This window comes from Galleria mellonella, unplaced genomic scaffold, assembly GCF_026898425.1.
Source record: "Galleria mellonella isolate WM207_F2 unplaced genomic scaffold, CSIRO_AGI_GalMel_v1 utg246, whole genome shotgun sequence".
Taxonomy (NCBI): domain Eukaryota; kingdom Metazoa; phylum Arthropoda; class Insecta; order Lepidoptera; family Pyralidae; genus Galleria; species Galleria mellonella.
In genome coordinates, this window is record NW_026442050.1 from 1,924,591 (window position 1) to 1,951,078 (window position 26,488).

The following is a 26,488-nucleotide window of genomic DNA, read 5'->3' on the forward strand; positions in this document are numbered from 1 at the left end:
AAGACGTTCTAGAACTACAGTACAGACTACTTTATTAGATTATTTCCCAAGGTCTTTATATACCCGTAAAGCTAAATTAAATAAATATCCTGCATCAGAGGTGACACGTACAGATATTTTACAAATTGACGAGAATAGTTACGTTGATGGTGCTAGGTTAACCCTGACACCACGACTGCGCAATACATCGGAAGTTCGTAATGATAAGACTTTTTTTCGAGATTAATAGTGACAATGAAAATAATATTGTAATAATGCACCAAAATATTGCTGGTATATTAAATAAACAAGAAATATTTCAAATAACTCTAGATGAATTGAAAACAAATGGCACATCTGTAGAAGTTATATGCCTTAGTGAAACTTTTCTAAAGTCCAATGATGAAAAAAACTTACACATACAGGGTTATTGTTTAGCAGATTTTTATTCCAGACCAAATCAACGACGAGGTGGTGTATGCATACTATGTAAAGACCATTACAGTTTTAACAAAATATCCATGCTTTCTGAATATGCTACTGAACGCACTTTTGAGTGTTGTGGTATTAGTATTCCACAAATGAAGTTCTTTATTATATGTATATACAGAATTCCTAAATCTGACCCGCAGTTATTTTTGAATAAACTCGAAACTTTATTAGACAAACTACGATACAAAAAAAATTATAAAATTATAATAGCAGGAGACTTTAATATAAACATTTTAAAAGATAGCAATATTCAGACTGATTATATAAGAATAATCCAAAATTATGGATTTACAATACATATCAATGAACCAACAAGACAACATGCTTGTCTCGATCAAATCATTAGTAATGTTTTCAATGTTATAGGACATACACACAAGGTAGGATTATCAGATCATGAGACATGCCAAACGATCCATGTTCCAATTCTAAAAGAACAAAAGCCGAAGAAGATGTGGTTTAAATTTAAGCGTGACCATAACGAAGACAATATGAATAAATTTGTGCAATGTTTGAGTGGTTTCTCTTGGATGGAGGTTTTTGAAGCAACTAAATTAAATGACGCATTTAATTTTTTTTACGAAAATCTTATTCTTTTTTATAAATTATGCTTTCCTATGTATAAAATAAAAATAACAAGCAAATCTAAGAATTCTGAATGGATTACGAAGGGATTAAGAAAATCATGTGTCACAAAAAGAAAATTGCGGTTCAAATATTACAAGAAGAAAAATCAAGAAAGTAGGACCCAGTATCGTAAATATGCTGAATCTTTAAAGCAATGTATATATGTAGCACAAAAACTAAATAATAAAAAATATCTAACTAAAGCAAAGAATATAAATAAGGCCACTTGGAACCTTATAAACAAACAAGATCAACTTTATAGGCGAGATAAATATATACATCGACTATATCATGACAATAAGATTATAACCAATTGTAATGACATATGTAACATTTTTAATGACTTTTATATAAATATAGTAAAAAAATTCATAATGACAAAATAAAACCGACTAAACTTACTCAAATAAATTATCAGAAAAACAGTATGTTTCTATCACCAACAACATGCGATGAAATATATAAAATCATCATATCTTTAAATAATACAGAATCCGTTGGATATGATGAGTTTCCAACAAAGTTATTAAAAACCTGTACACATATAATATCTCCAATTTTAAGTTATTTAATAAACTTATCTTTCATAGAAGGGACATTTCCAGATTTACTTAAAATTTCAGTAATAAAACCAATTTATAAGAAATATGACAAACAGTTAGTAGATAATTACATACCTATTTCCTTGATACCAATAATAGCAAAGGTGTTTGAAAAGGCAATATATACAAGAATCGTTGCTTTTCTAGACAAATTCAAAATTTTAAAAGATGACCAACATGGTTTTCGTAAAGGAAAATCTACTTCTTTAGCTGCATTTAAGCTTATAAAGACAATAACTGAAAATATTGACAAGAACATTGACACAGTTGCAGTTTTCTTTGATATGAGCAAAGCATTTGATTGTGTATCCCATGACATTCTTCTCAAAAAATGTGAAAAATATGGTCTACGAGGACTTGTATTACAATGGCTAACTAGTTACCTAGAAAATCGCCGTCAATATGTCGAAATTAGTGGAATTAATGATCATGCTGAAGAAATACATTATAAATCCAAAACCTCTGTTAATGATGTGGGAGTTCCCCAAGGAACAATTTTAGGACCCCTGTTATTTATAATATATATAAATGACCTACCAAATGTAACTAAACACCAATGCACCTTATTTGCGGACGATTTTTCAGTAGTAATATCACAAACTCCACAAACAGATTTCAATACTGATATCTGTGATACTATTGCTAATGTTGTAGAATGGCTCGACTCAAATTGCTTAGAAATTAATATTGAAAAAACGAAATATATGAGATTTTATAATAAAAGACCAAAAAGTGATCAATTAATAATTACAATTCGTGAAAAATTAATAAATGAAATAAAAGAAATTTCATTTCTTGGTATTACTATTGATAACCAATGCTCGTGGAAAAACCACGTAATAAAAATATGTAATAAATTAAACAGATTTGTCTATGCTCTCTGGAAATTAACCAAATTAGTAGATCAAAAAGCAGCAGTCATGGCATATCATGGACATGTGGCATCAAACCTTAAATATGGTATACTATTATGGGGAAATTCGGTAAATATTAACAGAGCGTTTATAACTCAGAAACAATGTATCCGTGCCATCTGTAATAAGCGACCTATGACACCTTGTACGCCACTATTTAAGCAGCTGAAAGTACTCACGGTTCCATCAATATACATATTGGAGTGTTGCCTCTTTGTGAAAAAACATTCTTATTTATTTGTAAAAAAAGATGACTACTATAAATTTACTATTAGACATCCTGGAAGGCTTAAGCTACCAAACATAAAAACACGTCTATATCATAGTAACAGTTACTCATCGTGTATAAGAATTTACAATAAATTACCAAATTCACTTACTGATCTGTGTTTAAAAAGGTTTAAAGTCATTTTATGTAAATGGTTAATAACAAAATGTTTTTATACACTGAAAGATTATTTTGCAAGTAAAATGGACGACATTATATAATTGAATCTAGAATGTAGAATATTGTATGCAACACATATTTGTAAATGTATGACGGACGTAACCTACTGAAAAATAATGACATGCATGTATAATTTTACAATAATAATTTGAACTTCAATGTGGCTTTAGTAATATGACTTCTAATTAATAGTTGATTATTAATAATACATATAAAATGTTGCATGCCAAGCTGGCTGAATGTCATGGTTACACAAAATGTATAATGTTATCTAAACTTACCACATTCATCGCAATAAATTTCATTTCATTTCATTTCATTTCATTTCATTTCATTTCATTTCATTTCCGATGAGCCAACGGACCTTCTTTTTTTTTAATTTATTGTTTCATATTTAATTGAAAAAACTATGCATTTTGGTACCACTTAAACCTCTTGAGCTTGCGTGTGATACTAATACTTTACATTTCGTTCTCAAATGTTAGTATTTACATTAATATTCTGCTATTTTAGCACGGTTTGACAGTAAATCTGTCATCTCTCATTGCGCCCTGCCAGAGTATACCAATAGTGCAGGCATTGTTTCATTTTCACCCTTTAAAAATACAAAAAAACTTAATGTTAAAAACGTTTTAACTCTCATATACCTATTTTAGCCATTGAATTGTTTTGTCTCTTTTTACATTAAATTCCCAATTTGAAAGATAATGACAAAACAGTGAAGTAGTTAAAATAGGTTTGTAGAAGGTTGTAGTTTTTATGAATGAGGGGGTTAAACTCAAAAATCCATATTGGGTATTTTTTTTTAATGAATAATAATAGAATAATAACCCCACCTCCGCTATCGGTATACACTAGTGGGGCACCAGTGAGGAATTGCAAGTGAGAATGAAAAGGCATCTCAGTTAGCTCATCGTGACGAATTCAACGACAAATAAGTCACGACGGTTTTCAGGGAGAACCGCGTGAAAGTCGACCTGATGGGATATATTAATAGCAATGAGGTCTAACCACCACATTGCTAACAATCCCTTCCGGGGGAAAGGGATTGTTAGTAATGGGGTCAAATAGCCCTATTACTAGCAATATAGCCTGTCAGGTCGACCTCCACGTGGTTCCCCTTGGAAACCATCGTGACTAATTCTAGTTTAATTCGTCAGGATGGGCTAACTGACCTGCATTCTGCTTTCATTTTCATCTGTCATCCCTCACTGGTGCCCCGCCAGCGTATACCAATAGCGCAGACGGGATTACCATGCCATTATCACCCATTAAAAAAAATCCCTTCCCCCGCATTGGGTCATTGACCCCGCTAATCACGAACACTTTTCTCGTCGATTGTACCATTCGCAAATATTCATATTATCGCAGACAGACAGCGGAACGCACGAACGTACCCATAACGCAATAACTACGAGTTGCTTTGAATCGAATACTCGAGATAACTAATCCTTATTCATCGTACAAGTTTTTCCATGCTGTGTCATGCAATTTCTTTTTTTTTTATACCACTGAGGTGGCAAACAAGCATTCGGCTCACCTGATGGTAAGCGGTTACCGAACACCTGCAATACCAGAGGTATTACGCGCGCGTTGCCGACCCTGAAGAAACCTCTTTAGCCCCCTGTTGAAGAATCCTGTAGTCTCTTGGGAAAACCTCGACAGGGAGCTCATTCCATAACCTGAGTATTCGTGGAGGAAACATCTCTGAAACCGCGCTGTATGCGACCATTGAGGCTGTAGCATATAAGGATGACATACAAATTCCTCATAGTCAAGTAGATTTTGAAGGAGAAGGAATAGTCACTGGTCAGGTTGACCTCCTCACGGTGTCCCTGGAAATCATTGTGCTTAATTCCATGCGAACTCGTCATGATGTGCTAACTGACCCGCTATTTCAGCCTCACCTATCAATTTTCACTGGTGGGGTCCCGGCGTTAATAGCGCAGGCGAGGTTACAATCCCATTTTCATTTATCAAAAAAAGTAGCTTTTTGTTTCCACTATAATTTTATAAATTATGCCAAAACCATTTATTTAATATTAAAACTGAAATACTTCTGTATTTATCTAATCTATCCAATTGTCGATATCTAATATATCTGTAGAAACACAGCCATACAAACACAACTGTTTCACGGTTGAAACACGAATGGGACAGAGGTGCCCAAGCAAACGACTTTCATACAAAGTCCCCCTCTGGTAAAATCTGTAAATGAATAACAGAGTTATGAGTAACAAACATAAAAATATACAACCGACTTGGGAACATTCCTCCTTTTATTTAAATTGGTAAAAAAAAAAAAATATATATATATATATATATATATATATATATATATATATATATATATATATATATATATATATATTAAATCGATACACAACAATTTTTAGATTAAAAACTCGTTGTCTCCATTTACTAAACCGCTTCACAATTAAATTACTAGTTTTATCAAAACATAGTCATGCAGACAAACACCTGCGCTGTCACCTTTAAGAATTTATTCGTAAATAAATAACATCGTTTATATTCATCGAAGTAATTTACGAACTATTTTATGCTATTAATTTATAATAATCAAACATTATCTCATAAAACTTAGAAAAAATTACAGCTATAAATTATAATATAATTTTTTTATACAACTTAGAATGGCAAACAAGCTGACGACTCATTTGATGCAAAGTGGTCTGTAAACATGAGCACTACCATGAACATAACAGTTTATACTGTTTCTCCCATGATACCCCCATGCGTTGCCATTCCTGAGGATTCAGGTGTTATTCCTCTGTACCCTGTAAATTCACTGCCATATCCCATCCTTCAAACTGAAACACAGCCATGCAAACACAACTGCTTTCCGGTAGAAGTAGTGTACAGAGTCTCCCTCTGGTGATAATATATATAATGATATTTATAATACGCTAGTTACGTCTTGTATGGATCTGAGTGTTGGCCTGTAAAGATGACGGATGAAAGGCGACTGCATGGAGCGAATGTTAAGATGGATCCGTGACGTGACAAGAAATAACACAAGAATGATTGTCTTTTTTTTTAATGGATGACAATGGAATGGTAACACCGCCTGCGCTAACGGTATACACTGGCGGGGCACCAGTGAGGAATGATAGGTGAAGATTAAAAGACAAGTCAGTCAGCCCACTGTGATGAATACGCCTGGAATTCAGCACGATAGTCTCCAGGGAGGACTACGTGAAGGGCGATCTGACAGGATATATTGCTAGCAGTGAGACTGGTACTCAGCATTACTAACACTCCTTCTCCCCCCCCCCCCCCATCACATGAGGGTTACTGATATTTTTAAAAATGAAGGTCTTGAATTTTTTTACCATAGAGAGACTTTGTACAAAAGTCGTTTACTTGGAAACCTCTGTCCCATTCGTGTTTCAACCGTAAAGCAGTTGCGTTTGCATGGCTGTGTTACGATTTGAAGGGTGGGATATGGCGTGAATTTACTGGGTACGGAGGAATAACACCTGAGTCCTCAGGGATGGCAACGCATGGGAGGTATCATGGGCGAAACAGTATACTCTGTTATGTCCATGGTACTGCTCATGTCTATAGGCGACGGTTACCGTCAGCTTGTTTGCCATTCTAAGTTGTATAAAAAAATAGAATTAAACCACTAAAAATATAAATATTCAAGCTTGGCAGCCGACATAAGACAGGGATATTCATTCATACAACTTAGCTTTAAATCTCCCACTAATAAATAATTTGATAATATTATAATTATACTGTTCTTATGATCTAAGTTGATAACTGCTCGTTTAATAAACTTCTGTCGACGGCTCTACAGAGATATATGGCGTCCGCATTACAATAGATTCACAACCTTATCTGTTTAACATTAAAATCTCAATTAAAATTGCAAATTTTAATTGCTGGCGTGTTAAAAAACATTTTTTCCTCACTCAACTAATGATTGGATGGTACAAAGAAAATTGCCTGCCACAGCACATTTGTTGGGTGCGTGCGCGCATACGGTTGGTTTGTCGCGAATGATCTCGATGTTTCCGCTCGGATATTTTGCTTAATAATCGGTATAATCGATTCTATGGACCGAGAACACCGTGATGATTTATTGGCTTGGTTTATTCGTGTACATTCTGTATACTAATGATAATGTCTCGTCTAGATCTTGCAAAAATGGGAAGTTTACCAGAGGGAGACTTTGAACAAAAGTCGTTTGCTTGGACACTTCTGACCCATTCGTGTTTCTACCGTGAAGCAGTTGTGTTTACATGACTGTGTTACGGTTTTAAGGGTGGGATATGACAGTGAATTTACAGAGCACAGAGGAATAATATCCCTTTCCCCCCTTGAAGTCGGTTGATATGTACCTCAAATCCGAAATAACTAGAAAGTTGCATATATATATATATATACAAATAGGTAAATAAACATATAAATCTTTATTGAATTTTGCGTGTTGGCAACTTGACAACAGGGAACGTAATATTATGTCTTTATACGCGCTAAACATGCCATCCAGTTATGAAATCGTTTACAGATATCGACGTGATATATAGCTTGTTAATATACATTTACAATCTCACGATTGATCACCGCAAAGTGAAATATTAATTAATGAAATAAAAAATACATTTTGCTTCAGAGAAAAAGAAATATAATAATAATAATTTGTCGGTGAAGCAGCAGTGTTTGCATGGCTGTGTTTATGTTATACTCTGTTATGTCCATGGTACTGCTCATGTCTATAGGCGACGGTTGCCACTTTGCATCAGGTGGACCGTCAGCTTGTTTGCCAATCTAAGTTGTATAAAAAAAGAAATAATTTTAATATAAATATATATAATAATTTGTAATAGTTCGTGTGTGCGTGCGTGCGTGTGTGTATGTGTGTGTGTGTGTGTGTGTGTGTGTGTGTGTGTGTGTGTGTGAGTGTGTGTGCGTGTGTGTGTGTGTGTGTGTGTGTGTGTGTGTGTGTGTGTGTGTGTGTGTGTGTGTGTGTGTGTGTGCGTGTGTGTGCGTGTGTGTTGTGTGCTTGCATTTCAATAAATATTTTAGAAAATTGGTTTCATCAGATCCTATGTATGCACATAAGTTAGAGATTGCAGCCAATTACGTATTTTTAATTTTGCTTCTTTCACTGAAGATCGGATGATATAATTTTTTTTTTAATATTATATTAATATCATAATATCATTAATCGACTTAATATCATAAAAAAGTTAGTTCTTTTTGATATAAAATTCATGTCACTGAATAAATTTTGTAGAACGCAGTGTAAAACGACTCCCCACTAGATGGAGTGACGGTCTGAAACACATTGCAGGGAGTCAGTGAATGCAGGTAGCTCAGAACCATTCTTTATGACAGTCTATGGGGGAGGCTTATGTCCAGCAGTGGACGGATAATGGCTGAAATGAATGAATGAACCAAGATGGTTTCCAGATGGAACCGTTTGAAGGTCGATCTGATATATACCCTATATTACTAGAAATAGAGCTGTTAATCCTAATAACTAACAGTCCCTTTCCCTCAAGACCCAAACTAGTACAGTTTTGAGCTTTTAATTTTCCATGGTAATTGGCAATAATCATTAATTAATCCGAAGATGGCGGAAATATCATATGTACGTTGGTAAAATAAACAAAAGATCAAGGTTCCGAATATGTCAGCTAACCGGCTTGCTACTAACATTTTCTGCTGTACAGATCCTTTCTTTTACTTGTAAATGTTTACTTAATATTATATATATGAAAGCAAATTTATTTGTTTTTTACCTTTAATAAAAACATGAATATACTTTTTTTTTAACAGATGATAATGGATTGGTAACCCCGCCTGCGCTAACGGTATACGCTGACGGGACACCAGTGAGGGATGATAGGTAAGGATGAAAAGGCAGGTCAGTTAGCATCAGAGGGAGACTTTGTACAAAAGTCAATTGCTTGGGTACCTCTGTCCCATTCGTGTTTCAACCGTGAAGCAGTTGGGTGGGTGGGATATGGCGTGAATTTACTGGGTACAGAGGAATAACACCCGAGTCCTCAGGAATGGCAACTCATGGGCGGTATCATGGGCGAAACAGTATACTCTGTTATGTCCATGGTACTGTTCATGTTTATAGGCGACGGTTACCACATTCTATCAGGTGGGCCGTCAGCTTGTTCGCCATTCTAAGTTGTATCAAAAAAAACATCGTGATAAATACACCTGGAATTCAACACGATGGTTTCCAGGGGGGACCACGTGGAGGTCGACCTGGCTGGGTATATAGTTAGCAATATGACTAGTAATCTGCCTTACTAACAATCTCCTCCCCCCTACATGAATATACTTACTAGATGGTACGTGTCCGCATACCATTATATGTTAGAATTTAATACTTCATTAGGAAACTGTTATAATTATGTACATGCAGCTATCAAGGTGATTATGCACTTTGATTGATGGGTAAATTAATCAGCGGTTAAACTAGTTATTTGTATGCGTTTAGTGCTAAAGAAATAATAGGTTTGTTTTTGAGCTAAGTTAGTGAGAAATAGCGATGCGCGACTTTACTAATCCAACTACTAATTATTCGAATGAGCAATTCATTTGATTCTATCGAACGATTTTCAAATCACTCGATTACTAATTGCATTTGACTACTGATTTCATTCACTATACGCTTCTAGTAACAGCTGAAATCATTCATTCATCTTGATTTCAGCCATTATTCGTCCACTGTTGGACATAGGCGCCCCCCCATAGACTGCCATAAGGAACGGTCCTGAGCCACTTGCATCCATTGCATTTATTTGTAATTACTAATTATTCGAATAACAAATATATTCTGATTTGCGAACCACTAGCGAGAAACAATATCTGTCGACGATTGTGTCTCTCGTGAAAGATTAAACAATCGAATCAATATCTCTATGAATGAAACTGGTCAAGTATTTATTGTAGAGCAAATTATGGAAAAGTTAATACAAGTATTTTTTGTAATGATTATGAATGGAGTAACAATGAAATAATATGTCACGTATACTGTATATTTGGATTATCAAAGAAAGACTTTAAAAAAATATATAAAAATAAAAATATGTTTTGTTCTATGCAACTTAGTATAGCGAACAAGCTGACGGCCCACCTGATGGAAAGTGGTAACCGTCGTCTATAGTCATGAGCAGTACCATAGACATAACAGAGTATACTGTTTCACCCATGATACCCCCCATGCGTTGCCATTCCTGAGGACTCAGGTCTTATTCCTCTGTACCCAGTAAATTCACGCTATATCCTACCCTTCAAACCGAAACACAACCATGCAAACACAATTGCATTACGGTTGAAACACGAATGAGACAAAGGTACCCAAGCAATCGACTTTTGTACAGTCTCCCTCTGGTGATAACCAAAACCTAACTGCGGTTGTCAACCCGCCTGCCAACCGTGGTAACTACTGACAAAACCTCTACTGGGGTGTTTAAGAAGCTAATCCCTCACGCCCCCTTTAGGAAATTGATATTAAATAGAAATGTGAGGAGTAAGGAAAGAACAAGGATTCTCTCGCATAGTCGCATAGCATAAGAGATTGCCCTAGCGATAAGACCGCCATTTGTACCTTTATATATGTATATTTTAATCTGTACTCCATGCTACTGTATTTCTTTTTTTTTATACAACTTAGAATGGCAAACAAGCTGACGGCCCACCTGATGGAAAGTGGCAACCGTCGCCTATAGACATGAGCAGTACCATGTACATAACAGAGTATACTGTTTCGCCCATGATACCCCCTATGCGTTGCCATTCCTGAGGACTCAGGTGTTATTCCTCCGTACCCAGTAAATTCACTTGAATTGTTTATATGTCATTGTTTATTTTTATGTTTTTTGGTGCAATAAAGAGTTAAATAAATAAATGAATAGTCTTCACCTTAAGAATATTTGTATAAAACAACATAATCGAACCTGCGACCGGCTGTAAGTTACACCGATGGGAAACCGCACACACTGGCCGCGTCCGCGCCGTTCTGTCCATGGTTATTTATCTCAGGTTACTTATTTCATTAAACATTTATGTTCAATACCGCATTACAATCCCATCTCCCATATTTAGAACTAACAAAATTTTTCATCGTGCCTCCCACCAAACTGTTTATAATTACTCCTCTCCATCCAAAGGTTTCCTGGATGAGATCGCTCTTAGCGATAAGGTCGCCCATTGTTTTCTCATTGTGATTATTTCTTGTAATTATTTATATTATATAATAAGTTTACTATTGTAATCTTTTGGAGGAAACAATAAAGAGTATCTATCTATCTATCTATCTACAATGTGTACATTGATATATAATTGACAGATTTACCAGAGGGGGACTTTGTACAAAAGTCGATTGCCTGGGTACCTCTGTCCCATTCGTGTTTCAACCGTTTTTATTTTTGATGGGTGAAAATGATATGGCAACCCTGCCTGCGCTAACGGGATACGCTGGCGGAGCACCAGTGAAGGGTGATAGATGAGAATGAAAACAGGCCAGTTAGCCCATCATGATGAATTCGTCAGGAGTTAACCATGATAGTTTACAGGGAGAAACGCGAGGAGGTCGACCTGGTTGGGTATATTGCTAGCAATGGGATTTACAGTCTCCATTACTAACAATCCCTTTCCCCCCTGTTTCAACTGTTAAGCAGTTGTGTTTGCATGGCTGTGTTTCGGTTTGAAGGGTGGGATATAGCAGTGAATTTACTGGGTACAGAGGAATAACACCTGAGTCCTCGGGGATGGCAACGCATAGGGGGTATCATGGGCGAAACAGTATACTCTGTTATGTCTATTGTACTGCTCATGTCTATAGGCGACAGTTACCAGTTTCCATCAGGTGGGCCGTCAGCTTGTCTGCCATTCTAAGTTGAATAAAAAAAAAAGTAATTATTTTTTTTAATACAAACAAACTGACTTTATCATTTATTTATAATATTAGCATGGATTGTAATCCTATATAACTTGCAGCACTATAAACATTATTATGAAATTTTATTTTTTATTTGACAATAAAACTGATTTCAATAATTGACTGCAACATGCGTAATCTTCTTAAATAACGTAATACCGTTAGTTGGTGTAATTGGAGCTTCCTCACAAACCAGTCAGGCTTTCAAGGAAATGACTACATACTTGTACATAGGTACATACATACAAACTTGTTACCATATCAAAACTCACTATGCCCGCAATGTCCAGTTTATTAACTAGGCTCAGACAAAGTATGACTACCCGCGACACTTTCGAGGTCGTCGCTCCATCTAGTGGGGGGTCGTCCCTCACCACGCTTGCTCGTACGATTACCATTTTTCCTCAAAATTTATATTAATTAATCTCATTGTTTTTATAATCTTTATTTCTTCATTAGAGTTTTGCTTGGCAATGACAAACGGCGTTAATATTGTACATAACCATACAGGAGTGAGACACATCTATTGAAAAAAATAATTGTCAAAATCTATTAAATTCAGTGAATATATATAAAAAAAAATACATTAAAAAAATACAGACGAGTTGAGAAGTCTCTCTCTTTTCTCACTTTTTTAAAAACTTTAATGCAAAATTTCAAATTACTAACACTAACAGTATACAGTATATATATATATATAATCTAATACGCTTCTAAAAAACTTAATCATTAATCCGACGACGTTGGCGTAATAAATTTGTTATGTCCGATCTTTTACATAATATATCAACTTTATGTCCAATAATAGTAATTAAAATTCAAAAATAAACTAAAAATAAACGTGCAAGAAATTAATTATCATAATAATATAATTAAAACGACTGACTCACAGTCATAACGCATTGACCGTTGAAACTGGTATTACATCTCTATAGGCGACTGTTACCACTTTCCATCAGGTGGACCATCAGCTTGTTTGCTATTCTAAGTTGTATAAAAAAAAATTTAAACTTATTTATTAATTTAATATAAAAATCCATAGCTCTTTTAAAAAATAACTTTTTTATGCAACTTAGAATGGCAAACAAGCTGCCGGCCCTCTTGATGGAAAGTGGTAACCGTCGCCTATAGACATGAGCAGTACCATGGACTTAACAGAGTATACTGTTTCGCCCATGATACCCAACATGCATTGCTGAGCATATCCCACCCTTCAAACCGAAACACAGCCATGCAAATACAACTGTTTCACGGTTGAAACAAAAAGGGTTTGCCAGTAGTATATATATATATATATATATATATATATATATATATATATATATATATATATATATATATATATATATATATATATATATATATATATATATATATATATATATATATATATATATATATATATACAATAATAAAAAATAATAATGCTAATAATATATAAATATCAAAAATGCACTTCTGTGTAATTTGTTACCACTCTGCGAAACTCTGTGTTATACCTCGTGTGTGACAATATATTCTTCCTATGGTGCTACTCATATCTTTAGACGACGGTTATCGCTTACCATCAAGTGTGACGTCAGCTTATTGCTAATGGCACACGCCTAAAAAACTCTTGATTTAAATAAGAATTATGCAAATCGATCCAGAAATCTCTTTGCTTTCAACAAATAATATTGTAACACTATGGCATATAGTAATTAGGGGGATGCTTAATTTTCATATAAATTTTCATTTATTTATTTCTCTTTATTGCACTGAAGAATAATACATATATATATATATATATATATATATATATATATATATATATATATATATATATATATATATATATATATATATATATATATATATATATATATATATATATATATATACATACATATATAGTCTTGTCGCTAAAACAATCTCTTCCAGACATAGTATTATATTATCTGTGCTTCCAAATAACCTTTGGATAGAGGTACAAAGTTTATATCTATCTAGAATTCAAATCAATATAAGAAATAAAGCTTTCCATTAAAAAAAAAACATTATAATCGGTTTTAATTTAGCTAAGATATCGCTCAAAAACATACATAGGTCGTCGAATTGAGCATAACCACCTTACAAGCAGTTGAAGATTTAAAAATAAAACGGATTAATTTGCAATTACTTACACATAAGAGTTTTAAAACTAAAAACCGGACAATAGAAGCGTCCACGCATTCCAATGGCAATGCTAAATAAGCACGACTCGCCTATTAACGCATCCCATATTCAATATTTAAAACACCTCTCATGAATGTACGGTCAAACACATACAAACGCACCACACTTAACAAGTGAACGCTAAACTTACCTGTTCACTTTAAAAAGAAGTCCAACTGGGGTCATTTCAGGTTAAGGATTAGAAGAAAAAAAAATTGTCAGCACTTCACTATTAGTAATATTCGAATTTTAAAATTGTTCACTTTTTAAAATTTCAATTTAAATTGATTTAACTATTCTCTAAAAAAAAAACAAAAATTGTTTGTTTTTTAAAATCGAAATTCGAATTCGAATGCCAGTTACTGAATAATAAACATTAAATTTTCGAAATTAGAACTGTTTTACTTTTAATTAGTGAACGGCTTTGAGTCGATGTTGTATTCGACCTGTTACGATTGACATATAGATAGGCACGTGGTTGTCGAGCGACGTCCGCGAGTGTTCTGCGTGACAAACAATGAACGGTTTGAGGACTAATTATACAGGTTCTCTTTAGTGGTAACTGCAACAGGTGGGAGCCCTTCAGTTTAACAATGTCTCTGACATACGTGCACCTAGATAATGGCTAGTTACTTTAATACAGTAGACAGCGACTACCAACGTAGTTATGTAAAACTTGGATGTATTGCCACAGTATAAATACTATTCGGTAATGCAAAGTTCTTTAAACTTACAAGACAAACCCTCCCAATTATGAATGCTAAATAAGTTTGCCTAGTAGAGTTTTTTTTTGTACATTTTGGGAATAAATTATATATGTTTGTAAGACTTTATGTCAAAATGAGGACTCTCTTGTGCTTGTAAGTATATACCTTCATTACACTAAAAAAATTTGGATTTTTTTAATGTTTTTATGGTTTATCTTTAATAATCATAAATGTACATAATATGTCACATAACATTATTTAAAAAAAAAACACTATTTGTTTTTTCAGTTAATCGTAAAAATCAACATTTTCTAATAAAAAAAAATATGAATATCGGCAGATCAAAATTAGAAACAGACTATCCATTCGTGGGAAATTAAGTATTACATTACATTTTTTAATCAGTTGTTAGTGACAACTGATTAAAAAATGTTGTATTAAAAAAACACGTAAATATTGTTAAAAAATCACAAAAATTATTAATGGCTTACAAAAAGAATAAAAAAATACAAAATTTTGTAGTTATTAAGTCTTAAAATACTTTTTTTTCTTTACAATTTCCTCTTGTTAAGAAAACAAATTGTTATTTCTGCAATTATCTTGAAAATAAAATTAATTAAAAAACTTCCTAAAGTCGGTTAAGATATTTTAAAATAATAAAACTCATTCCGCCGCCCGGAAATGTCTGACAGTACGACATAAGGGCGATATAGGCTATGTCAAAGTTACATGAACACTTATGTTTAACATAATGGACTTTATTCAATTGTAATAAGAGTTACATTAAAGGATTTTGAATTTGGAAACGTTACATCCTGTGGCTGCGCGTGCGCGGATGTGGTGGGTACAATAAAAGCTTTGAGGGACGCTAACGCCCTCAAATTTCCAGAAAAAAAAATCAATAATTGATATATCTCATACGAGTATTATATCAGATATTGGAGAAAACCACATGGCTCAGTGCTACATTGAGACCTATATACCGCAAAGGTAGTGACTTCGAATCTTGCTGACATGAAAAACTTTGTGTGACATTTGAACTTTTCGGCTAACTCCACACATGCCACATCAGCCCCATTGCTAGCAATATACCCGACCAGGTAGACCTAATGGCTCCCCCTGGAAACCATCTTAGTTTATTCATTGGGAATTCATCACGATGGGTCAATCTAGGCCGATTTTATCCGGACTTGCCATCCCTCACTGGTGTCCCTCCAGCGTTAACCTATAGCGCAAGCAGAGTTACCATACCATTACGAGGGTCAAACTGAAAGTCCTTAGAAAATCAAAAACTGATTAAATTAGCAAGATTTTACCTTTATTTTATCATTTCGAAACAGTGTCCATTCACGTCAATACATCGCTGCATCCGATAGAACCACTGAGAAAAGCACTTTGCCCACTCGTCCTTAGGGATCTCTTCGACGGCCTTCTGAAACGTAGCCACAGCTTTCTCGGCGTCCATAAAACGTTTTTCTCGAAGTTTTTCTTTTATTTTTTTGGAATAAATATAAATCGCAAGGTGCGAGGTCAGTGCTATAAGGCGGAGGACCCGGTAGTTCTACGTCTGAGTTCGCCAAATAATCGATCGTTTGCCTGGCGATGTGCGACGAAGCATTGTTGTGGTGAAGAAGGATCCTAGTGCTAAGTCGTTTCTGATGCACTTTTCCAAAATACGTGGCAAACGATTGTTACTGTACCACTCTGCAGCAACTGTTTTTCGATCCCCTAAAACAATAAACAATATTAAAAATAATTTTTATTCAAGTAAACTTAATAATAAGCATTTTTTTAATAGTATTTTTTTTTATCTACCGCCCAGTTCGGAATACAATTTCAACTGAGAAGAACAGGCAAGAAGCATATCTATTGTTTTTTTTTTTTTTAAATAAAATTTAAGTTTACTAAAAAAAAAATACGAGAATAGATAAAATGACTATCACAAATTTCGTATTGATAAAAAGAGGAAATAAATAATAAAAAGCTATTATGGGCCCGTGATTAGCAATATACCCAGTGAGGTTGAAATTCAAGTTCTCCCGATAACGTGATGCAGTACTTTTCACATGACGTCGAAGCAAACGTACAGCAGAAAAAATAAAACAAAAAAATATAATAAAATGTTATAGTTTGGTCATCAAATTCAAATCAATTTTATTTAAATAAATTTGTTTACAAACACTTTTAAACCGTCATTTCTTTTTTAATCTACTGCAAGGTTCGGAAGGTGAGAAAGAAGTGAGAAGTGAGAAGAGCCTGCAAGAAACTCAACAGTTATTCTTTTAAATCTCTGTTAACATATATAATACTATAAATTCACAAATATTTATTTAAATGTCTAATATCTATTGATATATCACATCTCTGATGCGTAGGGTCCAAGCCAGCTCTAACGTTGTCCTAAGGGTATTCGCGGACCGTCCAGGTCGCCAGTATTTGAATCATTGTTCTATGATTCACATTCTGGATAATATAGAAAAAAATAGACAATTACCTATCTGTAATTATAATAATCTATGTGTTTCATGGTAGCCTTGTAGGCTACCATCCTATTCATACCTACGTAGAGAGAGACTTTGTACCAGAGGGAGACTTTGTACAAAACTCGTTTGCTTGGATACCTCTGTCCTATTCGTGTTTCAACCGTAAAGCAGTTGTGTTTGCATGACTGTGTTTCGGTTTGGAGGATGGGATATGAATTTACAGGGTACAGAGGAATAACACCTGAGTCCTCAGGAATGGCAACGCATGGGGGGTATCATGGGCGAAACAGTATACTCTGTTATATCCATGGTACTGCTCATGTCTATAGACGACGGTTACCACTTTCCATCAGGTGGACCGTTAGTTTGTTTGCCATTCTAAGTTGTATAAAAAAACGTAGTTTTAGAAAAATAAATAGTGACGCGTTTGACGATCTTCTTGTTTTTAGCATTTGGTTTTATGGAAAATATTTTTGTATCGCGACATGTATCTCTGAATCTAATTACATCTTTTTTTTACAATAAATATCTTCAAGCCCATATTTACTATCTGATTAAAGTATTTATTATTATAATATCTGCTATGTACAGACACTAACTAGCTGTAATTTTATTATATATACATCAATATTAGAGCCTGGATTAAGGTAGAAAACTTAAATGAATATATTTGGTCAGGCACTCCTGTCCGCATTCCTACATTTACCTACTGTTGCATAATTCCTAATCACAGTTTGCATACAAGGTCTTTGCTTTCATTCAAACTTCTGTGCACGGCTTCAAAACAATTGAATGCTAGAATTATGAGTGCATTGATGATTTTAAACGCTTTACCTACTATTATTTTATGTTGATTTTAATCAACAAAATATAAATATAAAAAATATATAAAAGTAATTATACTTTTAATCACTTCTAATGATTATTATATAAAAACAGTTTTTAATAACACAAAATATATACTTATTATATTTATTTATTTAAAACAAACAGATAGCTATAACATTTTGAATGTAACATATAGTGTAACAACACGAAAAGAATCTAAATTTTTTTTCTTTTTTTTAGTGCTCCATTCTTCAATTAAATCATTCTATTTTCATCCAATATAACAATCAAATATATATATATATATATATATATATATAAAAGTAATATATATATATATATATATTCCATTGGATATATATATATGGGACATGAAATATACCAAATTGTCAAATGACATTATTTATATAATTTTCGTCATCACCATCATCATTTCAGCCACTATCCGTCCACTGCTGGACATAAGCCTCCCCCATACACTGCCATAAACAACTTTATATATTTTTACTAGATATAAAAAAAACATTACATGAACATAATGATATTTATACGTTATTATTTAGTTTAATAACCTCTATGTATTAAACTATAGTGTAAGACCAACACGAAAAGAAACTAAATTTTTTTTCTTTTTTTAGTGCTCCATTCTTCAATTAAATCATTCTATTTTCATCCAATATAACAATCAAATATAATATATATATATATATATATATATATATATATATATATATATATATATATATATATATATATATATATATATATATATATATATATATATTTCCAGAGATGAGATTGCCGGAGATGTCCTCTGGGCCAGATACGAGATCTTTTTTAAGAAAGATAATAAATAGTATTTCATAATAGATTAAAACAGGCAAAATCTTGATTTTAACTTTTATAATCAATAATGATTACAAAAAGAATCATTAAAATTAGTTTATAATTGATTAAAGTGTCGATTAGATTCTCGTATATGTAAATTATTAGGTGACTTTCCATCACAAAAACTTTCGTGTACAACGAAGGCGGCTTAGAAACTCTTGTCACCAAAGGGCGACCCTTCAACGAGCAATACCTAGCGTTAGCGACTATACTGTAATCTCCTTCCTCATAATTTACGTTGAAATTCGACGCCAAATGCATCGGCTACCGCTCCTAGCAGTAACTGGCCATTGTTTACGTTTAACGACCTAGCGTGGAATGCAAACAGGAATCGAACCTAATGCAATGAACCTACTTAACGGGTTTCCTGGTTCCTGAAGAAGTTTTTAATGAATGGAAATGGAATGTTAGGTAATGGAAATCCACCATCAGACCCTGGTTACCATCTAGTATCAAAGTACTCGTCAAGACGAATTAAAAAAGCTCAAACTCGATGGGGTTGCGTCGTTTAATTACGGAGTTCCTATGGCCACCTTTCAGCTACAACATCAGATCTTGGTTACCATCTAGTATCAAAGTACTTGTTAAGATGAATCAAATGAGCTCAAACTGTGTGGAGTTGCATGGTTTAATAACGAAGTTCCTATGCACACATTCCAGCTCCATCATCAAGCTAGTTTACACTGGTGAAGGACCAGTGAGGATGATAGGTGAGGATAAAGTCAGGTCACTTGGTATAGTGCAATGAATTCAACAAGAATAAACCACAATGGTCCCGGCATTGAATGGGCTACTAATTCCTTGGAGGAACTAGCAGGCAGTAGCATCTATCAGTAGCTAAACCAAACTGCCGGGGGGAAGGGATTGTTAGTAATGGAGACTGAGAATCCCATTGCTAGCAATATACCCAACCAGGTCGACCTCCTCGCGATTCCCCCTGGAAACTATCATGGTTAATTCTTGATGAATTCATCATGATGGGCTAACTGGCGTGTTTTCATTCTCATCTATCACCCTTCACTGGTGCTCCGCCAGCGTATCCCGTTAGCGCAGGTAGGGACACACACTAAAAAAAACCAAACTGTACTAGCCTGCCTTGGCAACTACTGGCAAACACACACACAGATAAAGGCCGATATATATATGATGGGGGAAAGGGATTTTGCAATTTAGTTTGATAGCCATATTGCTAGCAATATGCCCTATTAGGTCGACCTCCACGTAGTTCCCCCTGGAAACCATCGTGAACAATTCTTGTTGAATTCGTCACGATGGGCTAACTGACCTGCTTCATCCTCACCTATATGCTTCACTGGTGCCCTGCCGGTGTATACCGTTAAACCTTCTTTGCATACTGGTGGAAATTTCCATCATAACATTGAATGCCTAAAACTTATATAAAAGACGAAGTTCACTTTAAGTTGATCGTGTCTGGATAATTTTTTAATGTCCATTGCAGAAAGATAAAACATAGCTGTCAAATTTATTGTGTTAACCATCTTTCCTTTAATCTTAAACATGAATTGTATGACTTTGATTTCACCTATAAAAAAAACATGCAAAGAAGATAAACTATAAATGTGCAAAAATTTTTATTTCTCCGTCCGTACAATTTTCGTAAAAAGGGGTACAAAGTTTTTGCATCTTGTATTAATATATAGATTAGGGGGGAAAATGAAGAGTAGTTAAAGTAATTTAAATCAAAAATTTTTTTTATACAACTTAGAATGGCAAACAATCTGACGGCCCACCTGATGGAAAGTGGTAACCGTCGCCTATAGACATGAGCAGTACCATGGACATAACAGAGTATACTGTTTTGTCCATGGGGTGTCATTCCTGAGGACTCAGGTGTTATTCCTCTGTACCCAGTAAATTCACGCCATATCCCACCCTTCAAACCGAAACACAGCCATGCAAACACAAATGCTTCACGGTTGAAACACGAATGGGACAGAGGTACTCAAGCAATCGACTTTTATACAAAGTCTCCCTCTGGTAAATTTATTTCGCATAGTATTATAATTGTGTCAGTGATATTACTGAATGTTTTTTTTTTAACAATATTGACTTGAGTGCCAGCACGAACAATTGAATGACTTTGACCTAAGAAATCGAGGCAGGCGGAGACATTAGTTGCTATTCATTAACAACCAGTAACACAATAGAGAAGAGATAAATAAGAAAAAAAAATGGTAACAGAATGTGAGAATTGTTAAGAACGTTATAAACGTTGATTGTCAATCGAACTTTTATATTATGTTTTTTTTTTTATTTTTTACAACACAGGGGGCAAACGAGCATACGGCTCACCAAATGGTAAGTGACTACCGCAGCCCATGATCACCCACAATACCAACGGCATTGCAGGTGTGCTACCGGCCTTTTAAAAAGCAATATGCTCTTTCTTGAAGGGTATGTTGTCGTATCGATTCGGAAATACTGCTGCTGGAAGTTGATTCCAAAAAGTGGTTATTTTATTTATTTGGCGCACATAACAAATACAAACTTAAAACATAACTTGCAAGTGCACAAGTATTGTTCAGGTAAACCTACCGTAACATGTGCACACAGCATGATCCAATAATAAAATACGACTGTAACAAAGCCATTCGATTGAAACAAAGAAAGTAACATAACTTTACGTACGATTTATACTTGTACAATCATATCAATTAAACAATTTAAATATATCTTATATTATGTAGGTAAAGGTAGGTACTAATGAACTGTCACTTTTCTCATATTGGGTTTGCTGGAAGAAATCTCTATTGGTGATAAGCTCGCCTTTGTGCACTATTATATTTGTTTTTACATTTCAATAACCTTTTGTGTACAATAAAGAATAAAGAATAAAGCATGGAGTCTCAAAAACGGGTCACTTTCTGTCAGCTAATTGTCAAATTAGCTGACTCGTTTACTATTAGTATCCTTTTTTTTAATGCAATTTAGAATGGCAACCAAGCTGACGGTCCACTTAACGGAAAGTGGTAACCGTCGCCTATAGACATGAGCAGTGCCATGGACAAAACAGAGTATACTATTTCGCACATGATACACCACATGCGTTGCCATTCCTGAGGACTCAGGTGTTATTCATCTGTACTTTGTAAATTCACTGCCATATCCCACCCTTCAAACCGAAACACAGCCATGCAAACACAACTGCTTCACGGTAGAAACACGAATAGGACAGAGGTGTCCAAGCAAACGACCTTTGTACAAAATCTATAATTGTGACGTATCTATATTTAATTATTAAAATGAATTTTTACGCATTAAAAAGGTGCATAAATTATAAAACAAAATAAAAATAAAAGTAATAAAGGAAACACTCATAACTATTTATCACGCAAAATTGTATTAAAAACTTTATTCGCTTTTCTCAAAGCATTTGTATGGAGAAACTGTATCTATATAATCTAAATTTAGCACCTTTACATGGGGGGAGGGGGGACATTGTTAGTAATGCTGACTGCTACTCCCATTCTAACAATATACCATGACAGGTCGTCCCCACGATCCCCCCTGAAAACCATCGTGCTGAATTCCAGGTTTATGCATCACGATGCGCTACCTAACCTTTCATTCTTATACCCTTACAACTGGAAACCATCGTGTTGTTTTATTCATCACGATCACTGGCCTGTTTTTTCATCCTCACGTATCATCCCTCACTGGTGCCCCATCAATGTATACCGTTAACGCATGCGGGGTTACTAATCCACTATCATCCATCAAAAAAAGCACCTGTACATAATATACAAAAAGTAAGGCTTAGATTCTAACATTAAATTAATTAACTTGTTTCAAAAATTGTAAATTTTGCCACATAGATGAAGAGTTATACATACACACGTATCTGTCACGCCTGTCTCCCATTAGGGTAGGCAGAAACGTGAGTGTCGTAAGAGCCGACCAAGGAGGGCGAGAGATAGGCAGCAGCGTCCCTTTTAAAACATCTCTAAAGCGTGACTGCGGTTGCCAATCCGCCTGCCAAGCGTGGTAACTACTGGCAAAACCCCCCAAAGGGGGGCTCAGCAGTGGACAGTTAAGATTTTTTTTTAATTTTAATGAAGAGTTATATTGATGAAAAAAAAATTGAATTCAAAACGATGTAAAAACTCGACCGCAATATTACTCATATAAACCATGTATGTGCCTGTCCGTCTTATAAATATCTTTGTTTCAGCCAAGCGGCAAATTATAGTCATCGCGGGGTGATGCCCCTTCATTACGCATTTACTGTATACTTAACTCCAACTGGTATAAATCTTGTGTTTATTACCTTCTATATAATGTTTACACATTGTTAGGATATAATAAATTTATATATATATATATATATATATATATATTTTACACTTGGACGCATTTACCAGAAGGAGACTTTGTACAAAAGTCAATTGCTTGGATACCTCTGTCCTATTCGAGTTTCCACCGTGAAGCAGTTGTATTTGCATAGCTGTGTTTCGGTTTGAAAGGTGGGATATGGCGTGAATTTACAGGGTACAGAGGAATAACACCCGAATTCTCAGGAATGGCAACGCATGGGGGGTATCATGGGCGAAACAGTATACTCTATTATGTTCATAGTACTGCTCGTGTCTATAGGCGACGATTACCACTTTCCATCAGGTGGGTCGTCAGCTTGTTTGCCATTCTAAGTTGTATAAAAAAAAATATACAAGTAAATGCATTGTTATAAAAATTCTCACTTGTAAAATGTGATATGGAAATTATACTTGCAAACTGCACAGGATACCCTTCAATAAATTTATTTAATTCTCAGAATTAATTAGATATATTGATTATCCGCATATCTGTATGTCTGTACAGTAAGTCAATGCACTTGTCAAGCCTCCCGGATCCACCTACGCGCATATAAAATTTATTATAATTGGAAATGATCGAAATAACCATATACTTAGATTTCGGATGTACGATATTATTGGGATGCGGTATTTTTTAACCGACACCAAAAAGGAGACATTTTTGTCTTATCAATATTCGACAAATACTATTTGATAGTTAATAATAATAAAAGATAAATAAAGGTAATAAATAAATATAATTTCATTGTTTCTCTTATTGTTTATACCATTTATATATTAGTACCGTTAAGATGTTCCTTATTGTTATTTCCAAAATATTCTAAACGTAATAGCCATTTTATCCATTCATATTTTTTGTTAAAAACTTAACTTTTTTTTTAAAAGAAAGCAACAGCTATGTTTCATGCCTATTCTTCTCAGCTGAAATTGCATTCCAAACTGGGTGGAAGATTCATAAAAAATAACTATTCAAAAATCCTTTTTTTTTTTTTACTTGTTAGGGAGGCAAACGAGCAGATGGTCCACCTGATGGGAAGCGGCTACCGTCGCCCATAAACACCTGCACCACGAGAGGAGTTGCTTGTGCACTGCCAGCCTTTATTAAATTTACTTTGAATAAAAAATATTTATTATTATTTTGTATTAGGTTAAAATAGTTAGCAGGGCAACTTATGGAAAGGAAATCATTATATTTTTTTATTCATATAAAACTTTTTTACAATAAAAACATAACATGGGTATTATAATTTTTTTTTATTCTCAGTCCAGTAGTGATACAAAACAGTGAACTATTTTTTATAAATTATAATTGTATTTTATATAATAAATTGTATATTACAAAATAATAATAATAATGGGGTTGCAACTATAAATTTTAAAATTATTTTTATACGAAACTGTGTTAGATATTTTTATGCAAAACCAGTTACATATTTTGATTTAAAAACTAAACTAGCGAACCAATTTCGATAAAAAATTCTATCTGTAAGTACCTATAAATCATTTCAAATAAAAAAAAAACTTTTTTTTATACAACTTAGAATGGCAAACAAGCTGACGGCCCACCAGATGGAAAGTGGTAACCGTCGCCTATAGACATGAGCAGTACCATGGACATAACAGAGTATACTGTTTCGCCCATGATACCTCCCATGCGTTGCCATTCCTGAGTCCTCAGGTGTTATTCCTCTGTACCCAGTAAATTCACGCCATATCCCACCCTTAAAACCGAAACACAGCCATGCAAACACAACTGCTTCACGGTTGAAACACGAATGAGACAGAGGTACCCAAGCAATCGACTTTTGTACAAAGTCTCCCTCTGAAACTTCAAATAGATTTATAACTGACTTAGTTATGAAACCACAAATATAAAAATAATACAACCGAATTGAATACGTCCTTCCTCTGGAAGTTCGTCGAAAATTGGAATTGTGCTCAGATTGTGTGTATTCATAAGACGGGACATTTGAATTGCCGCATCCATTTTTAGGATATGTGATTCTTAGTTCTTGTAGTGTGAGTTCCTTAGCACTAGCCAAAATCGGCGCCTACGCACAATATTGACGGAGATAAGGATTTACACTCATTAGGTACCCTACCTTATTTAGCACCTTGTACTTTGTATTAACGCATACAAGTTTTATTATTTTACATTTAGTAATAAATTAATTTTATAATCTTTTATTAATGTGCGTAATTCCTTTATATACGTAGTTGGGTCCGCGACTTCGTCTGCATGACCGGACATATTTATTTTTATATAAATAGACTAAACCCCGTTTTGATAGCATTTCTAGTCCCACCAATCTGTAAGTAAAAAATTCTAGATAAAAAAATAATTTTCTAAATCAGTTTAAAACTTGTTTGAGACCTTCCTTTTTGAAGATGGTTGAAAAACTACTACAAGTATACATTCTTTATTAAAAATCAGATTCATATGTGTTGATCAATTAAGAATATGAGCCCAAAACATTTTTTCTTTCAAAACGATGAAATGAATGACCTTCGAAATGAACACTGAAATGATTTACCATCGATTCAAAAGTATATCCTTTCAGATGTCTGAAAATTTCAGATGACTTTCAAAATCGATTCACACCTGACGGAGTTATGAGGTAACAAACAAAAAAATGGGAAAAAAAGGTTCTTGAGCGGCGACCCCGTACAGGCAAACGCAATGTAGGACGACCCCTCCCCCACTAGATGGAGTGACAACCACAAGTGCATTGCAGGGAGTCAGTGGATGCAGGTGGCTCAGGACCGTTCCTTGTTGCAGTCTATGGGGGAGGATTATGTTCAGCAGTGGACACATAATGGCTGAAATGGTGATGACGATGAAACATAAAAAATACAATTAACTAATTAAATAAATAATAAATAGGACTTCTTTTTTTTGAAGTTGGTTAAAAATAACACGTGCCTTTGTACTCTAGGTATGTATATCTATTTGTCTACCTCCAAATAAGTAGCTGAGGCAAATAACATGGGCACTCCTTAACACCTGCATTGCTAGATAACTTAACAAACAACCAGGAAGTTGAAACGTCAAAATATT

General features: G+C 34.3%; 1 protein-coding gene across 1 annotated transcript in view; it reads right to left on the reverse strand.

Moving 5' to 3' along the window:
• Window positions 1-14,688, reverse strand: part of LOC113517246 (TNF receptor-associated factor 4) — a 136,088-nt gene extending 121,400 nt beyond the window's left edge. Inside the window, exon 1 of the mRNA XM_052894888.1 lies at window positions 14,342-14,688. Coding sequence (XP_052750848.1) covers window positions 14,342-14,376 — 35 coding nt within the window. The 5' untranslated portion in view covers window positions 14,377-14,688. The remainder of the gene's footprint in view (window positions 1-14,341) is intronic.
• Window positions 14,689-26,488: the final 11,800 nt, after the last annotated feature.